The 18,274-nt window shown below is 30.0% G+C and overlaps 7 protein-coding genes across 7 annotated transcripts; 3 read left to right on the top strand and 4 right to left on the bottom strand.

The window, feature by feature from the left end:
- Positions 1 to 1,825: 1,825 nt before the first annotated feature.
- On the top strand, positions 1,826 to 2,173 carry OCT59_025392 (uncharacterized protein; the record flags this gene model as incomplete). Its single annotated transcript, XM_066138204.1, has 1 exon — positions 1,826 to 2,173. One exon carries the CDS (start codon positions 1,826 to 1,828, stop codon positions 2,171 to 2,173), a length of 348 nt encoding a protein of 115 aa, XP_065992063.1.
- A 42-nt stretch (positions 2,174 to 2,215) lies between these two features.
- Positions 2,216 to 2,638, top strand: OCT59_025391 (uncharacterized protein; the record flags this gene model as incomplete). Its single annotated transcript, XM_066138200.1, has 2 exons — positions 2,216 to 2,264; positions 2,457 to 2,638. 2 exons carry the CDS (start codon positions 2,216 to 2,218, stop codon positions 2,636 to 2,638), a joined length of 231 nt encoding a protein of 76 aa, XP_065992062.1.
- A 575-nt stretch (positions 2,639 to 3,213) lies between these two features.
- On the top strand, positions 3,214 to 4,371 carry OCT59_025390 (uncharacterized protein; the record flags this gene model as incomplete). Its single annotated transcript, XM_025323927.2, has 1 exon — positions 3,214 to 4,371. The coding sequence occupies exon 1, from the start codon at positions 3,292 to 3,294 to the stop codon at positions 4,369 to 4,371; it is 1,080 nt and encodes a 359-aa protein (XP_025188874.1). The 5' UTR covers positions 3,214 to 3,291.
- A 780-nt stretch (positions 4,372 to 5,151) lies between these two features.
- Positions 5,152 to 5,355, bottom strand: OCT59_025389 (uncharacterized protein; the record flags this gene model as incomplete). The annotated part of the gene is made up of 1 exon (XM_066138195.1): positions 5,152 to 5,355. One exon carries the CDS (start codon positions 5,353 to 5,355, stop codon positions 5,152 to 5,154), a length of 204 nt encoding a protein of 67 aa, XP_065992061.1.
- Positions 5,356 to 6,393: 1,038 nt separating this feature from the next.
- On the bottom strand, positions 6,394 to 7,067 carry OCT59_025388 (uncharacterized protein; the record flags this gene model as incomplete). The annotated part of the gene is made up of 2 exons (XM_066138188.1): positions 6,394 to 6,737; positions 6,818 to 7,067. The coding sequence occupies 2 exons, from the start codon at positions 7,065 to 7,067 to the stop codon at positions 6,394 to 6,396; spliced, it is 594 nt and encodes a 197-aa protein (XP_065992060.1).
- An 87-nt stretch (positions 7,068 to 7,154) lies between these two features.
- Positions 7,155 to 7,433, bottom strand: OCT59_025387 (uncharacterized protein; the record flags this gene model as incomplete). Its single annotated transcript, XM_066138181.1, has 1 exon — positions 7,155 to 7,433. The coding sequence occupies one exon, from the start codon at positions 7,431 to 7,433 to the stop codon at positions 7,155 to 7,157; it is 279 nt and encodes a 92-aa protein (XP_065992059.1).
- Positions 7,434 to 11,611: 4,178 nt separating this feature from the next.
- On the bottom strand, positions 11,612 to 13,029 carry OCT59_025386 (uncharacterized protein; the record flags this gene model as incomplete). The annotated part of the gene is made up of 5 exons (XM_066138175.1): positions 11,612 to 11,923; positions 12,000 to 12,371; positions 12,430 to 12,600; positions 12,658 to 12,830; positions 12,912 to 13,029. 5 exons carry the CDS (start codon positions 13,027 to 13,029, stop codon positions 11,612 to 11,614), a joined length of 1,146 nt encoding a protein of 381 aa, XP_065992058.1.
- Positions 13,030 to 18,274: the final 5,245 nt, after the last annotated feature.

Here is an 18,274-nt window from a genome sequence, read left to right as displayed (position 1 = left end):
TTAAAAAAAAATAAAAAAAAGAGGAAACGAACCAAAAGAACTATTATGTTAAGATCCTTTACTTTGAAATTGTTCTATTCCAAAAACTTATTCAGTTAAAAAAACAATAAAAAAAAATTATCATTCCTAGGAAAAAAATTAACAAACAAGAATGTTTACCTCTCAAGATCACTCCAAAGTCCAAGTGAAATCAGAAGAAACTGTTCCTAAAAATAAAAGAGAAAGAATGGCTGGATAAGTTAATACTGTTTCTAAAAGGAAGAAAACAAATGAATACCTACTTCATTCCAATTTTCAAGCAAGCTGAAGCTATTCCTAGGGAAAAATAAATAAATAAATAAATAATACCGTTCCCATAAGAAAGAAAACAACTAAAGAACCAATACCTACCTTAGCCAAATCAAAACAATAAGACATCTTAAGTAATCTAACAAAGAATTAACAAAAATAAGTCCATCTCCCTATGTCCTATGAAAACTTAAAACACAATACCTTAATCTGCAAACTAAAATTGAAATCTCTTTCTAGTTTGTACTGTACGGTGTCTTGCTTAAAATGTGGCGTAAAGTTTATATTTGGACTAGTAATGTCAGAGTGGAAATGGTCAAATGGAATGTTATTAAGTACGGTATTAAATTTTTTTTTTATTTTATTTATTTGAAAAAAAAATTTTTTTTTATATTTATATAAATGGATCATCCAGATAATCTGTTTTTCTGATCCAGATCCATCCGTCATCTGACTGAAAATCTAACGGATGACTTGAATGAATTTCAAATCAGATAAATTCACGGATTGATGGATTGATGGATCAATGGATCGCAACACTATACAAAACTCTATAATTTGATGGCTAAATTTAACGTAATATGAAAGTACCACAGGAAATTCTAAATTGCAATTTTACCTTCTGAACACTTGTACTGTACTGTACTGTACTGTACTGAACTGAACTGAACTGTACTGTACTGTTCTAGTACTATACTAGTACTAATAATACTTCCAGAAAAAATTGTTAATGATCATGCCCATATTTTGATAATAACAACGTAATTTTGGCTGATCCATGTTTTAATAATGATGTAGTTAGCCGAAAAATTCAGCTGAAGGCGCAGTAAATTTTCAGCTAACAACACCCAGCTGAAAAAAATTCATGTTGATCTTGAATATTTTTTGAATATTTTATTGGTTCAACATCTACTATTTTCGGCTAGATATTTACAGCTAACTACATTATTATTTTAAAAAAGTGTAGTTAGCCGTAAATATCAAATGCAATACAATAATTTAAGTGGTAACAGGTAATGAAAATCCTGATTGTTCATATAATATTTACCATTATTATTTAACGGTAAATATTATGTAATTATTACAATAATAATAATTATATACTTTTCTTGATAATATTAATTTATATAATACAGAATCGTTAATTATTAAATGGTATTGTTTGGTGTAAAATTGTTTCTTTAAAATGTTTAATTTTAATATTTGCTTGTAAATAATTTTTAAATTCTTGGAAAATATTTAATAAAATGGATTTAAATATAATCAAAGATAATTTTTTTTAATAAACTTTTTTTCTTTGTTATAAAATTTGCTAAATTTACTGAAATACTTCACTTAACACAGGTCAAAAAGTGAAAAATCAGGCACCAATCAGTCACCAATCAGGTAGCTGATTGGTGACTGATTGGTGACCGATTGGTGACTGATTGATGCCTGATTTTTCACTTTTTGACCTGTGTAATTATGGATTCTATTTAAACAACTTTTAATTAAAACTAGAAAATTCCTTGCCAAATTACCAAGTTTAAGTGAAATAATGTCTTATGGACAAAAGCATAAAAAAATTCAAATTTTATCTTGTGATCTTTCATATATAGATGTTTGTATATCTGAGGGTATAGTTATAGATAAAGGTGCATGTTTATTATTACCAAATGAATTTAATGGTTATATATATGCTGATACAACTGCTGATGGAAATTGCTTATATAATGCAGTATCCTATTTTTTTATTCACGAAAACTCTTTATCAACACAACTTCATCTATTTACAATATTAGAGTTGATGGCATATGCTGATAAATATCTTGTCTTAGAAGTCTTTGAAAAAGATTATTCGTATTCAGATAGAGCATTTTTAAAAGCAAATAATAAGAAATATTAGCAAATATAATATAGAAATATTGCACCATTTGTTGCTGAGATTATGGAAATGTGTCGTATAGGAGCATGGAGAACATTAGGTGCTCTATATGGTTTAGCCTCAGTTAAATATTAGATCACAAAAATATGTAAAAAGCTCTCAGCCAAATAAAAAACAAAGGTTAAACAAAATTAAAGATGATGATCCCATTGAACAATGGAAAGAAACAAAAGTATCACTAGAGGATCAAATAATAGCAAATGGATTTGTTGAAGCATTTCAAAAGTGTAAAATTCTTTTAAAGGTATTACACAACAAATTGCTGCTAATGAAATTTGTGAATTAGCTAAATCACAAATTGGATTTGGACAATCAGCTGTTTCTAAAATTGTTAAAAAATCTGAATTATCTGCTAATGCATTGATGAGAAATGCCATTAAATTATGGATTGAAAAACAAACTGAAAGTAAGGCATTTGTGGTATGATTAAATTGAATAATAATATAATTAAAATAAATTTTGTTTGAACATTTATTATAGCTTAATAAAATATAAATGATTATAAAATTTTATATATTTTATAATTAAATAAGTTAAATATATTAAATATATATAAAATCATCACATTTTGATGTTACCTCCTTGTCTTGCTGGTTCGCTTTGGTCTCCTGGAATATTATATATTGGTGTTTCTTGCGCCTCTGGTTTGATATTTTCGGCTAACTACACTATTATTTAAAAAAAGTATAGTTAGACGAAAATATTCAGCCAAAAATAGTAGATGTTGAACCAATAAAACATTCAATAAAATATTCTAGATCAACATGAATTTTTTCAGCTGGGTGTTGTTAGCCAAAAATTTACTGCGCCTTCAGCTGAATTTTTCGGCTAACTACACCATTATCATGTTTTAGGTCAAAAATAAGAATCGGCAAATTTATATTCCAAAATTCATTGATCAACAAAATTATTTTCTAAATATATTAATCATAATTTCAGTAAACATTATAATAATGGTGTCAATTATTGTACAAGTTTAAGAAATGCAAAAAAAAAAAAAACTCTTTTCCCAAAATAATTAAAACATAACAATTCCGCAGTAAAAACGAAAAAATTTTTTTACTCAAGTTTTTTTTATTATGGAAAGCATTAGAACTCTTATTAAAATAGCTGAAAATAACTTTCAGACGAAAGTATATGAGCAAGAAATATATTTAGTACAAGTTTATCAAAGTTTTATAAATTACTTTGAAAGTCTAGCTTCTTCATTTTTTACAGGTCGTGATACAGAAGTTCAATGTAGAATAATACAAAATAATTTCAGCCTAAATGACAAAGAAATTAATAGCTGGGAAGGAAGGGCTTCTTGTTATAAGATGACTCCAGAAAGCTTCACTTTTTTTCTGCATATTGCTATGCTTTCCGCTTCAGAAGGTCTTATTGCAGCAGAGGACCAGATACAGAAACGTGATGAAACTCTATCAGGGGCATTACAGCAAGAAATTAGTAGGCAGAAAGAAGCTGAACGATTAATGGAGTTAATACCAGGGTCGTACAAGAAGTCCAAGTCAAAAAAATTGAAGAAATCAAAAAAATCGAAAAAAAAGATTTCAAAATTCCAACTCGATTCCTCACATCATTCTGAGTCAGAAGGCTTTGATAATGATGTAATTACTTTTGAACCTAGAGGGGAAGTTGATAGTGATAATCAAATGGATGATGATCGAGATTTGAATATAGATCGGTCGATTTCTAAGACTAATGTTGATCAAAATCGGACGATCGCGGAATTATCTGGTACACAACCTAATGTTGATCATTCTCTTATGGAAATTACTTCGGTCACAATAACGCTATTGATAATTGATGTTACACCTCAACCGCAGCAAGTAACACAACAAGAAATAACAATGACGAATTTGACAAAATCTTCGAATAAAAAAAAGAAGTCAAATAAAACTTTAATTCAAAATGTAATTACTGGTCATACACTTACCGATGATGATGCATCGCGAGTCAGAGACATTTTGGTTTATGACGTTCTGGTATCCTGGACTCCTGAAGATATTCTGAAAGAACTAACTTTATGGGAGAAAACTATTTCTTTACAGACGAAGCCACAAAGGAAATATCAGACGCTCCATTTGAAGATAGAATTAAGTACCTTTCGGTTAGCCCAGTTTGAAGTTAATGATAATCCAGTACACTGGTCAGAATAGTCCATTTCAGCAAAATTTTAAATTGCTGAATGTTGGACGAAATTCGGTCTGACATTAGCCGATCAGTACCAAAAAAATTGGCAACTAATTTTATGGACGATTTGCACCGTAACACCTGCCACTCGCAATTAGAAATTGGCAAAGTTTCGGAATTAGTTAAAAAAATTGGCTGTACATATCAATAAAATTCGAACCTGCCATGCAAATGAAATTCGTCATAAACAATCGACTATTCGTTTAAAAATCGATATTGATTATTTGCCGATTTGCAAAAATAAATAAAATCGACCATAATAATTTTGATGAAATTTAGCAAATTTAAGTTTTAAAACCGATTTTATTTCGATTGATTTACCAATTATTTTAATTAAATCAATTAAATCACAAAAATTTCCTACAAAAATAGTAAAAATTTCCTACAAAAATAATACGAAATAATACTAAAATAATAAAAATTTCCTACGAAAATAATACAAAAATAATACAAAAATAATACTAAAATAATAAAAATTTCCTACGAAAATAATACTAAAATAATATGAAAATAATAAAAATTTCCTACAACAATAATACAAAAATAATACGTAAATAATACGTAAACAATACGAAAATAATACGAAATAATACTAAATTAATAAAAATTTCCTACGAAAATAAAAAAATTCAATCCACAATTCCACAAAAAATCCCATAATTTTCAAAAAAAAATCCAAAAAAAACCGACGAATTCACAATCTAAAATTTGAAAAAAAGTTAGTATAATAAAAACTTAAACAAAAATTAAAGTACAAATTTATACCATTTGTCTGTTTTATCTTCCATTTCTGGCAATTCTTCCACTCCCATTAGTTCCGATTCTTCCACTCCCGTTGGTTCCGATTCTTCCATTTCCGTTGGTTCTGATTCTTCCATTTCCGTTGGTTCTGAATCTTCTATTACCACTATTTCATCCATCTCCGCTGACACTTCCGCATCTTCCGCCATTATTAGATTCTCCATCGTTTGAATCAGCATCTCCGGCTCAGAAAAGTTGGTATCGGCCGGCGTATTCTGCTCCATATAGGTCCAATTTGGAGCACCTCGTGGATGACGAGAGACGATATTATATATCTCATCATCATAATTTTGCGTTCATATCAATTGTGCAGATTGAAGAGAGAAAGCGTGTTGGTCCAAGGCATTTCGTAATAAATCTATTAACTATTATTAGAAAAAAATCAATCCTATTACGAAAAAAATAATACAAATAAAAAATAAAAAATAAAAAATGCGACAAATAAGTTATCGAACCTCTTCAGATCTCCAAGGCGGATTATAAACATTGATATGTCTTTTACCATCTGGTTGCTCCTCATCTGATTCAGAATACTCTGGAGAGTGATATCAGTTGTCACTTAAAACATTCAAAAGTTCTTTTCGATCATAATTCTCCAGTTTTTCATCATTTTTGTCGAAAAGCGATTTTGCGCTTTTAACTCGACGTGCCTTTTTCTATATTTAAAGTTTCGACGAATGATGAGATTTTTTTTTTTTGAAATAATAAAGAAATTATTTACCTCATTTAACCGATTGTTTTGATGTAGACAGCGATTATCTTTGTCTAAAGTGCTGCGTTGTTTATATAACAAGCGCACTCTCACACGTCAAATGATCAAAAATAGGCAAAAAAATGGCACAAATCGCATAAACTATTCGCAAATTTGTATAAACTATTTACAAATAGTATAGGTTAATTCATAAATAGCCAAAAATAGCCAAAAATAGCCAAGAATAGCCACTGCTTTTCGCGCCATTTTCTTTGCCAATTTTTAGCATTTCGACCTGTAATCTGCGATGTTTATGTAAAGCGGAGAGCCAAGACTTGACTTGCCTGTATCGTGGAGTATACCTTGGCTTCATCGCTTCAATTAGTTGAGGTATAACCTGTCGAAGAATTTCATCATGTGACTCACTGGTAAACTTTTCATCGTATTTTAATTCTAGTTCAATCGGAAAAGTTTTTAGAATCGTCTTCATCTCGGCCTAAATTGTACAAAATATCAGTTTAGCGAGCGTTAAAAGCATACATTGAAAGAGGATTTTTGGACGAACCCTAGCTTCTTTTTCATCTACTTCCATTTCATCTTTAGAATCGCGCACAAGATTTTTTCCTTTCCTACGCTTTGTTGGTCGTTGATCCTCTTCAAATTTGATATTTTGAAGGTCAGATGAATGTCGGTGATGCAAGCCGTTGTTTTCCTGACTAAGTATATTGTTATACGATTGTAATTGGCCAACGTCTAGCCGTAAGTCATGCAACTCGCCATTTGCATTATCGAGTTGCTGATTTAATTCGTCGATTCTTCCCCGTAAGTAGGCATTTTCTTCTCAGAGATCATACATTTCTAAAAAAACGTTAAAGTCGACCAGAACTCTAAAATGAATACAAAAGTCAATTGTAGCTCACCATTTACATCTCTAGTCCAATTACTACTATAAGGTTCACGTATAATTGGCGTTAATTCTCTCCTATATGATTCGGCGGTGCGTACATTGCTCCTATACAGTTTGGCGATGCGTACATTGCTCCTATACGGTTCGGTGGTGCGTGTAATGGGCGTTAATTCCTTATGTACATTGCTCCTATACGGTTCGGCTGTGCGTGTAATGGGCGTTAATTCCCTATGTACAGTTACATTATGAATTGGTGGTACCATCCTGCTTTATTGCGAGTACAGACTGGATGGTACCACTAAGCGAAATGGCCCATTATCTTCCGAAGCTTCTGGTATCGACGTTTGTTTTTAAGTTTTGGTAAAACCAGAACCGGAAGCTGCGGATTCCTGTTTCGACGTTTGTTTTTGAGTTTTGATAGAACTGGAACCAGAAGCTGCAGATTCCTGTTTTGACGTTTGTTTTTGAGTTTTGGTAAAACCAGAACCGGAAGCTGCGGATTCCTGTTTCGACGTTTGTTTTTGAGTTTTAATAGAACCGGAACCAGAAGCTGCAGATTCCTGTTTCGACATTTGTTTTTGAGTTTTAATAGAACCGGAACCAGAAGCTGCGGATTCCTGTTTCGACATTTATTTTTGAGTTTTGGTAGAACTAGAACTGGAAGCTGCGGATTCCTGTTTCGACGCTTGTTTTTGAGTTTTGGTAGAACTGGAACCGGAAGCTGCGGATTCCTGTTTCCACAGGTCGAAAAGTGAAAAATCAGGCACCAATCGGTCACCAATCAGGTAGCTGATTGGTGACTGATTGGTGCCTGATTGGTGCCTAATTGGCATTTTCGCCAAATACCGTCACCAATCAGGCAGTTTGCTAACTTTTGATCCAGTGATCAGAAAAAGATGAAATATAGCTCATTGGAATCGTCTCAACAAGACGAATCTAATGGTAGTAAAATCGCATCTCTAGGATTAATAGTTAATAAAAAATTAAATAAAATATAAATGATACATTTTTATTTTTATATTTTACTTAATTTTTCATCAAGTATTAATCCTAGAAATGCGATTTTACTACCATTAGATTCGTCTTGTTGAGACGATTCCAATGAGCTATATTTCATCTTTTTCTGATCACTGGATCAAAAGTTAGCAAACTGCCTGATTGGTGACGGTATTTGGCGAAAATGCCAATCAGGCACCAATCGGTCACCAATCAGGTACCTGATTGGTGACCGATTGGTGACTGATTGATGCCTGATTTTTCACTTTTCGACCTGTGTTCGATGCTTGTTTTTGAGTTTTGATAGAACCAGAACCGGAAGCTGCGGATTGTTGTTTCGATATCGACGTTTGATTTTGCAGGTATGGAGGATATGGAGAATTGGTTCATTACTCGTGATTCGACCGAACATCGTCAAAATGCTCTTGCATGGCGAAGTTGCAATTCCACCAATTCAAGAAAGAATTTCGTTAGTGAAAAAGGGGTTAGGTGGTCAGAGTTACTTCGATTGCCGTACTTTGACCCAATTCATTTTATTATTGTAGATCCAATGCACTGCTTATTCTTAGGAATTGTGAGGTGGATAATGAAGAGGATTTGGATCGACGAGGGTGTTTTAACCCCGAACGATCTAAAGAAGATTCAAGAAAAAATGAATCAATTCAAAATACTGGCTGATTTGGGACGAATTCCCAGGAATATTGAGCGTGGAGAAGGGTTTTCGAACTATACAGCCGATCAGTGGTGAATTTTCTTTATGATCTACACAACTACCTCATTGTGGGAACATTTATCGTCAAAAGATCGAAAAATCTTGACACATTTCGTTAGAGTTTGTTCTATTTTAGTAAGCCAAATTTTAGAAATTGAATTAATGGAAGAAGCTCATGAGAGGCTAATTAAAATAATTAAGCTTATTGAAGTACACTATGGAAGAGTAAAAATTACGCCTAATCTTCACCTTTCGCTCCATTTGTGCGATTGTTCGAATGATTTTGGTCCATTGTATGCATTTTGGTGTTTTTCATTTGAGCGTATGAATGGAATACTTGGTAAGATATTCTTTTTTTTACTTTTTTTACTTTATTCAGATGTTTACATTGTTAGTCTTATTTTTAATAATTTTTAAGGCTCATTGCCAACAAGTAATAGACAAATTGAACCAGAAATAATGCGTCAGATAATGAATGATAATCGAATTAGAGATATCATTAGTTCTGACATTCAAACGAAAGACTTAGAATTGCTTGAAGATTGACCCACAACTGGTTTAATATTGGCTGCGAACCAATTTTCTTCAGATGAACTAGAGCGGTTTTGGCTAAATGCTAAAAACATACAGGAATCGACTATTACTGGATGCGAGCTGTTTCCTGAAGAAATGCTGAAGCCTAGTTCTGAAGCAATAATGACCGAATCAATGCTCGAACTGATGGTTTCTTTTTATAATGCTTCTTATATCAAAATGTACAAGTTTCGCAAACCAGCAGATGAAATTATCCAAGATTCTATAACAATTTGAGTAAAGATAAATCAATTTGGAAGATGCCAAATTGGTTCTGAAGTATTTGGCTCCGCAATGTCAGTTTGACATACAAAAAGCTCGTGTATCCTAGCCAAATTTATAACTAGTGATAGGAAAGTTGACAGTTATCCTGGACAAATTCAATACTTCTTCAAATATACAGTCGACTTACCAAATGGACAAATGGAACATAATTTGGCATATATTCGTTGGTATCGACCAGCTAGTACGAGTGAAAGTCGATATTATTTTCATATTGATGATGAAGACGAGAGCTGTAACGTCGAGTTGTGGAAATCTGAATTTTATGATGAAAGCCGCGATTGTATTATTCCTGTACATAATATCCTTTGTCGATTTATACCATCAAAATATCAAATTTCTACTCAGAGTAATGCTATTGAATATTTGGCGATTAATCCAATTAATCGCAAACTCCAAATTTGTTAATAATTAAGTGTTTTGGTAAAAATCGGCTGAATTATTTTTTTTATTTTTTTAATTTTTATAATTACTTAACGAGAGACACGTTTATTAGACGAAATTTCATTTTACGAAAAGATTCTTTTGTAGTATTTTTATTATAATTACTTGACGAAAAACAAGTCGAAATTCATTTTACAATAAAAATTTTTGTTAATACATCAGGAAATTATATAGTGCGAAAAGTTGCGCAAGTTTACACATCATAATATTTCGTAAGCTTCCAGACCCGCCGCAAGTTTGCGTAAGTGTAATATTTCATAACTTTTTAAAATATTTCGAAATATTACGATATGCAAAGCTTCGTAATTTTACGATTTGTAATATTCCGTAATTTTGCGGTTCGTAATATTTCGTAATTTTACATAATATTTCGTAAGTTTTCAGACCCGCCGCAAGTTTGCGTAAGCGTAATATTTTGTAACTTTTTAAAATATTTCGAAATATTACTGTATGCAAGGCTTCGTAATTTTACGATTCGTAATATTCCGTAATTTTACTGCGTAATACTTCGCAACTTTTTAAAATATTTCGAAATTCTATGATGCGTAATGTTCCATAATTTGACGATTCGTAATATTCTGTGATTTTACACAACTTAATATTTCGTAATATTTCAAAATATTTCGATAAATAATACTTCATTTTCTGTACTATAAGTTTATATAATGTATGTTTTATTAGATATAATCATAAAAAATTACAAGTATTTATTAATATATATAGAATACATAAAAGTAAAAAAGAGAAAGAGTAGAGTAACAATATTATTAGACGTAAAAAGAAGAGAAACAGCTATAGTAACGTTAGTATTAGATATAAAGATAAAAGAAATATTGTTATTATTGTTAGTATTAAGGTAAAAAGAGTTAAAGAAACAGTAAAAGGAGTAAAAGAAACATGGATATTATCGTTAGTATTAAAGTACAAGTAAAAAGAAATAAAGGAAACGTAGATAGTATTGTTAGTATTACGACATAAAGTAACAAAGAGGTAAAAAAAAAACGCGTTAATATTAAAATAATTAGTATTAATAAATAAATATTTCTATACCTGCAAAGTAATTGAACAAAAGAATAAAGAAATAAAGAGAAAGGAAAAAATAAACATGTTGTTAGTATTGTTAGTATCGTTAGTATTAAAGTACAAGTAAAAAGGAATAAAGGAAACATGGATATTATTGTTAGTATTACGATACAAAATAACAAAGAGGTAAAAAAAAATGAAAATAATTAGTATTAATAAACAAATATTTCTATACCTGCAAAGCAATAAATTATGAAATATATGTAAATATATTGTATATAATTAAAGAAATAATAGAAAGAAGAGACAAAAAAATTAAAAATATTGAACAAAAGAATAAAGAAATAAGAAACAAAAATAAATAAGACAAAAACGCGTGCATGATTAAATGATTAAATGATTAAATCACATGCAAGGATCAGCCTAATTTGATTGGCCAGAAAATACGATATCGTAAAATTACGGAAATCCGCATTTTAAAAAATCACAGAAATTGTATATGCACAATTACTAAATATTATCCCCTCGTGATAAATTAAAAATTATCAACACAAATTCAACACAAATTTAACAAATTTAACGAAATTTGGCCAAAATTAACAAATTTTTACCAGAATTATCAACACAAATTGAACACAAATTGAACACAAATTTCAGCCACGATTTATTTATGTCACACCCGTGTTGTTAAGAATTAATAACCATTTTATTTATTAAAACTATATTAATTATGGTAAAAAAAATGCTATTACGTGTGATATATATAAAAAATAATATTTATTTTTTATGCAACCCATAATTCTCTAATAAACTATTTACATACCGACCTTCCTCCTCCGTGTTATAAGAGTCAATAGAAAGTATATCATCATCAGCTATGCCATCATTGGCCGCACCATCGTTGGCCGTACCATCGTTGGCCGCATCATCGTTAGCCGCACCATCGTTAGGCCTACCATCGTTAGTCACATCATCATCAGCCGCACCTGCTCTATCGTCAGCTGCTCTATCACCACCATCGTCTACATCATTACCATCATGAGAATCATCGTCCGAATGTGTAAATTTATCCCTATTTTCCAACTTTTGCTAAAAATCAATAAATAAATAAATAAACTGTAATTCAAATAATTCACATTTTGCAAATTGTAAATTAAAAACTTACTAAGTTGTTGATTATCTTCGACTTCATTATACTTTCGCTCATTTGAATGTTTTGATTATTAGGATTTAAGTACGTTTCACATATGCTAATCGCATACGCTATTTGTGTTTTTGAGGGATTTTTATTTTCTTTTCGCAACTTATCAATTATCAGCGACATATATGTCGTAAGTTGCCCATCTTTAACCTTTTTAAATAGGTTGTTGTAACATCTTTTCACCTCCGCCTTACTCTTCCATTCCTGAATCTTTGACGGACTAGCCTGAGTGTTAATAGACGGTAATTTATGCCCAGTCGCTTCGAAAACAGAATACATAACGTCTTTAACTCTAGACGTGAACGTCCCTCGTATGCTTCTATGTTGTTGTACTAACTATTAAAAAAAAATGTTAGTATGAAATTTAATAAAATTCATAATTGCTTTAACTTACAGTCGGGGCAATTTTTTTTTCGAAAAAAATAATCCATTGATTTTTTTTGAACTGGCGCATAAATTCCGGATTTTCGTCTTTTAAATATTTTTCGGTAGCGAGTTTGTACTCGTCTTGCGAAGGATAAACAAAATTTTCAAATAAAATTTTCGACACCTTCTTAACGAGCTCCTAATCAAACGAGGTTAGCATTTCAGGTTTACATTAAATAATATTCATCTTTATTACCTTTACATACTCCGGATCTATTGTATTATTATTATTTTTGTTATTATCGTTGAGCTTTTTTTCTATGCTCGAGAGACGGGTTTCGAGATTTTTTTGTCCGGTGATAAGAACTTCAAGCTTAGAAATTATCTGCGAATTGGTTCTTAATAGTTTTTCTATTGTTTTTTTATTAACTTTAACAATAAAATATAATTTAACTATATATTATATAATTTCTTTTATAAAGAATATGATACATATTATGTCATATATACCATCAACACTATCATCGGATATTCTCACTCGCTTCTCAGCTTCGCTACCCTCAGTACTACGTTTTGAAAATCTTTCATTATCGTCAATTCTTCGTTTCTCGCCACGCTTTGTAGCCATTATGATAATAAATTTGAAACGAAAATATGAGAAAAAGGAGGAAATATATGAGAAAAAAGAGGAAATATATGAGAAAAAGGTGAACTAGAAAATTTGAAAAGGATGAGGAAAAAGGGGGAAATACATGAATCAGAAATTCAGAAAAAGGAGGCAAGCTGTCATAAGGTAATTTCCGCCATTCTATACTAAAAAAGAAAAAAAACTTGCGAAATATTGCGAAAAATGGATGAACTAATGCGAAATATTACAAAAAATGAATGTACTAATGCAAAAATTTTGCATCGTGATATTACGAAAAAATATTGTAACACTTTCATAAGAGAACTTTAAAAAAAAACTCTCGTAAAAGCACATAGTACAATCGAAATATTAATCAAATCCAATTTATAAAAAAATAACATGTTACACATGTTGGGGCTTTTATGCATGGAAAAAAAAAGTTGCAGCCAGTGAACTCATTTGGCTGATCAGATTGATAGTGATCTTGAGCGCTTATAACCTGATTATCGCATAAATTTGTGGCTGATCATCCGTCCATTATTGTAAAAGTGATTTGCCGTGTTAAGCCAATAAATTTGCGGCTGATTATCAGATGATTAGCCGATTGAATAAGCCATCCGAATTCTTACAGCCCGTTACAGCAAATTCAAAATATGCGAAACACTCAGCACTTTTGCTGTCAGATTCACTTGGCAGGTTGCCGGCAAATTGAAATAGTAAATAAAATAATAAACAATATTTATATGGTACATCATAGACTTGTTACATTTATTTTTAGATTTGCCAACCCACGAACTCGGCAAGTTCCCGACAGCAAAATTGCTGAGTGTTTCGCATATTTTAAATTTTGCTATAATGCATAAAATTGCGAATGATTCCGCGATATTAGCCACCAGATTCTTACAGCCAGTTCCATTCATTAATGCGTAAATTTGCGTAGTCGTGTCTATTCAAATAACTCAATCAATTGTAATCCATTCAATTAATTCATTAAATTTTTACAATGAATTTGCAATATAATTTTATTAGCACACATAATCTCATATAAATTAAATAGTGAATTGATACTTTTCATCAAATTTGACGCGTTAATTTAGTAACATGAGTTTCAAATGCCCCCTTTGTATGCGAATATTCAGTCAACGCTTTGCATATACTCAACACGCCCAAAAATGCTTAAAAAATGTAGAAGTAGAAGTAGAAGATGATGATGATAATAATGATAGTGAAAAATATAGCAGTGAAATGGATACAAGAAGTAATCTAAGTAGTGAATATGAAAATGATAAAGTTGAGGTAATTATGTTATTCCAGATTATTCTTTTTAAAGAAAAAGCTCAAATTATACTAACTCATTTTGGTTTATAATTTTAGGTGAATGATGATAATAATGTACAAAATATGTCATTTGACAGTATTGGAAGTGCAATATCAGAGATGAGCCTTGAAGATAGTAACTTTGAAAATATATTAGATTCATCTGAAGAGCCTGAAATTTTTGAAGAACCCAAAAATCTCAATACCAAAACTTGCACAGAATTTCCTAATGATGCTTATAAAGATCTAATGTTATTAGTAACGAAATATAAAATAAACAATAAAGGTGGTAATGAAATAATACGTTTTTTTAATAAACATTCAAATCTTACAGAATCACCATTACCAAAAAATATCGAACAGGGACGAGCATTTATGAATAATATGAAGTTTTCTAATTTAGAATTTAGTAAAGTTCTTATAACAAAACATAAAGATAAAGATTATTTTCTTTATTATCAAAACTTAATACAGTGCATCAAAAATATCTTAACTGTTCCTGACATAACACAAAATTTTGCGCTATCTTACGAAAACTATGAGGTAAATAGTAAATATTAGTTAATTCAATAATTTAAATAATATTTATTTTAATTTATTTATATTATTTTATAGTATAATAGAGAAAGTATTTACAGTGAACAAAACACTGGAAAATGGTGGAAAACTACGCAAGAATCCTTACCTACTGGTTCCAAATTATTATCAATTATTTTATATTCAGATGCAACAACTACAGATACATTAGGAAAAAGTCAATTGCATCCAATATATATTACATTAGGTAATATCCCAATATGGCGTCGTAATAAACAGGATGCAAAGCAACTTTTGGGATATTTACCAATTTTAGAAGCTGCAAATAAAGATCTGGTTCGTGATACCTTTCATAAATCTTTACGTCATTTACTAGAACCTATTATTTTATTAAAAGATGGTATAGACCTTTTTATAAATAATGAAAATACCTGGTTTTATCCTAGAGTTTCAACTATTATTGCAGATTGGCCGGAGGCCGCAAGTTTTTGTTTAGTTTATAAATCCTCCAATTCAAACCTTCCATGTCACTCCTGTTTAGTTAAAAGGGAAAATCTTGCAAATATAGACTTATCGGTTAACGATGTAATACTAAGAACTCATGATGAAATGCGTAAACATTTTGAAAATGATACACAAAGATCTGTTTGCATAGAATCTGTACATAATTTTTTTTGGGATTTACCGTAAGTATGCAAAAGTAGAAATAATTATAATAACATATATATCTATTAATTATAAATATTTATATTATCAAGGAATATAAATATCTACTTGGCTACTGTTCCTGACAGAATGCATCATTTAGATTTAGGTTTATTTCGTTATCAAATTATCTTCACGTGCGATATCTTAAAATTGCAACATGTTAATGGTAATAAATTAGTTGAAGAAGTAGATCGCCGTCTAGCAGCAATCCCACGTTTTCCCGCCATTAAAATTTTTTCCAATGGACTGCAGTCAATTGCAAGATTAACTGCTAATGAATATCGAAGTTTGATGAAAGTCATGATATTTGTTATTGATAATTTATATGATGAAAATAACAATGAAGTAGATAATTTTGTAAATAATGATGATCTTACGAAATTGTACGAATATTGGAATGAAATGTATATTTTAAGTAGATATGAAGAATTTAGTGAAAGTGACTTGGAGAAATTTAATGTATGTATTAAAATTTTAGTAAAATTGAAAATTTAAATTAAATAAATTAAATTAACATTTAAGTTTTATAATGCAATACATAGATGGGCCCGGATGTTTGTCAAGGCTTTTAAATTTGTTTCTCCTTCCAATTTGAAGTTACCTAAATTGCATTCATGGGTTTATCATATTATTGACTCAATACGATCTTATGGCGCAATAAATGGCTATACTACAGAAACTTACGAAAGTCTTCACAAATATTTCGTTAAAATACCCTACCGAATTAGCAATAAAAAAGATGTCGAACCTCAGATTTTACGAACTGTAAGTATTTGAAAATTTTATTTATTGTATATATTTATTATATAACTTAAGATGGAAATTAAATTAATAGATAAAACGTCAAGCAATATCTATTAGAATGTCTCAACATTCAGTGAATCCGGCAAAAACACCTCGCACTTGTAAATTTTCTGCAAGACTCTTTGAATTCTCTTTACAAGATGCAAATACATTTTTTAATGAAAAAAAAGATTCCGTAGACAATAAAATGCAGACTGGTTTTGCTAGATTTATAAGTTGTCTGGATTCATATCTAGATTTACTTGATGGTTTCACAATTATTGGTGAAACCCGAATAAACATATACGGATCGGTAACACTGGAAAATGGTGCCATAATGCGTGCCACAAACAGGTATCATAATAAAGTATGGTTTAGCGACATAGCTATTTCAATGGATTCTGAAGAATCAAATGATTATATATCAGACAAAGGACTTTGTTATGGACAGGTATTTTTCCAATTTATGTAATAATTTATTATAAAAGTATTAATAAATATTTATTATTTATAGGCCTTATTGTTAGCAGAAGTATTAACAGACCCACCGCTAAATCTCGCATTAATTCAATGGTACGATTTTAAATCTAAAAGGAACCCATATTTATATGGATGTCCTCACTTAAAATTGATAGAATTATATAACTTTGTAGCTATAGAGTCTATACATGGTGTCGTTCACATAGTACCCCGATTTGATAAACAAAATGAATATTTCGTAAATAAATATATTTTTTAGTCACTTGATATAGGAGTTTTGATTTATTTTAATAAAATTATATCCTTAAAAAAATTTATGGTCACGTTTTTCATATCATAAATAAAATGCAGATTTATTTATTTAATTATTAACAACACGGGCGTGACATAAATAAATCGTGACTGAAATTTGTGTTCAATTTGTGTTGATAATTCTGGTAAAAAATTTGTTAATTTTGGCCAAATTTCGTTAAATTTGTTAAATTTGTGTTGAGTTTGTGTTGAATTTGTGTTGCGTAATTTTTTATTTATCACAAGGGGATGATATTTAGTAATTGCATGTACGACGTACAAGATTTTTTTTATGATTTTTTTAAGAAATGTACGCAAAATATTTAATCAGAATATAATTGTTTTATTTTTAAATATGATATATTGATGATTTTTTTTTAAAATTCAATAGAATGTGCTAATAATAAATTGTTTTATTTTTAAATATAATATATTGATATTTATATTTAAATAACCAAAACATGTACATGATTTTTAATTATTTTTAATTGAAATCAAACTAAGATTTTTTTTTAAAAAAAAATTAAAATAAATTAAGTGATTTATATCTATATTTAGAATCATGATATTTATATTTAGATAATCCATATCCGCATGAGATTTAATTAATATGTTTAATGATGAAAAGTCTAATAAATTAAATTTTAATTGAAACGAGAAATAAAATCAAACCAAAGAGGTATTGTTCAAATTTTATTTAAAGTGACATTTTATGACTTTCTTTCAAATTTTTACTCATCCCAAAATCAAATTATAAAAATAAAATCAAATCTAATAATGCCTCGCCAAACACGTCGTCATTCCTATAACGTCCATTGGAACTGGGCTATGATGGACGAACTTGTCGACATACGCCGCGACAGAAACCGCGCCTACCATAATATTAATGGTAGAAGCCGCCATGATTTTTGGGACTCTGTTGCCAATAGGTTCATATGACTAATATCTATAATTTTCTTTAAGAAAGAATTTAAATTCAAATTAACCAATCCATTTAATTGAATCAGAATAAATAGAATATTTCGAACGAGGGTTTCCGGGCAACAGTGCAGCCAAAAGTGGAGGAACCTCGTCAGGGATTACCATGTAAGTAAATAAATAAAATTACATTCATTTAAATTAAATGTAT

Source organism: Rhizophagus irregularis, chromosome 5, assembly GCF_026210795.1.
Source record: "Rhizophagus irregularis chromosome 5, complete sequence".
Classification (NCBI taxonomy): Eukaryota; Fungi; Glomeromycota; class Glomeromycetes; order Glomerales; family Glomeraceae; genus Rhizophagus; species Rhizophagus irregularis.
This window is presented reverse-complemented; position numbering and strand designations above follow the sequence as displayed.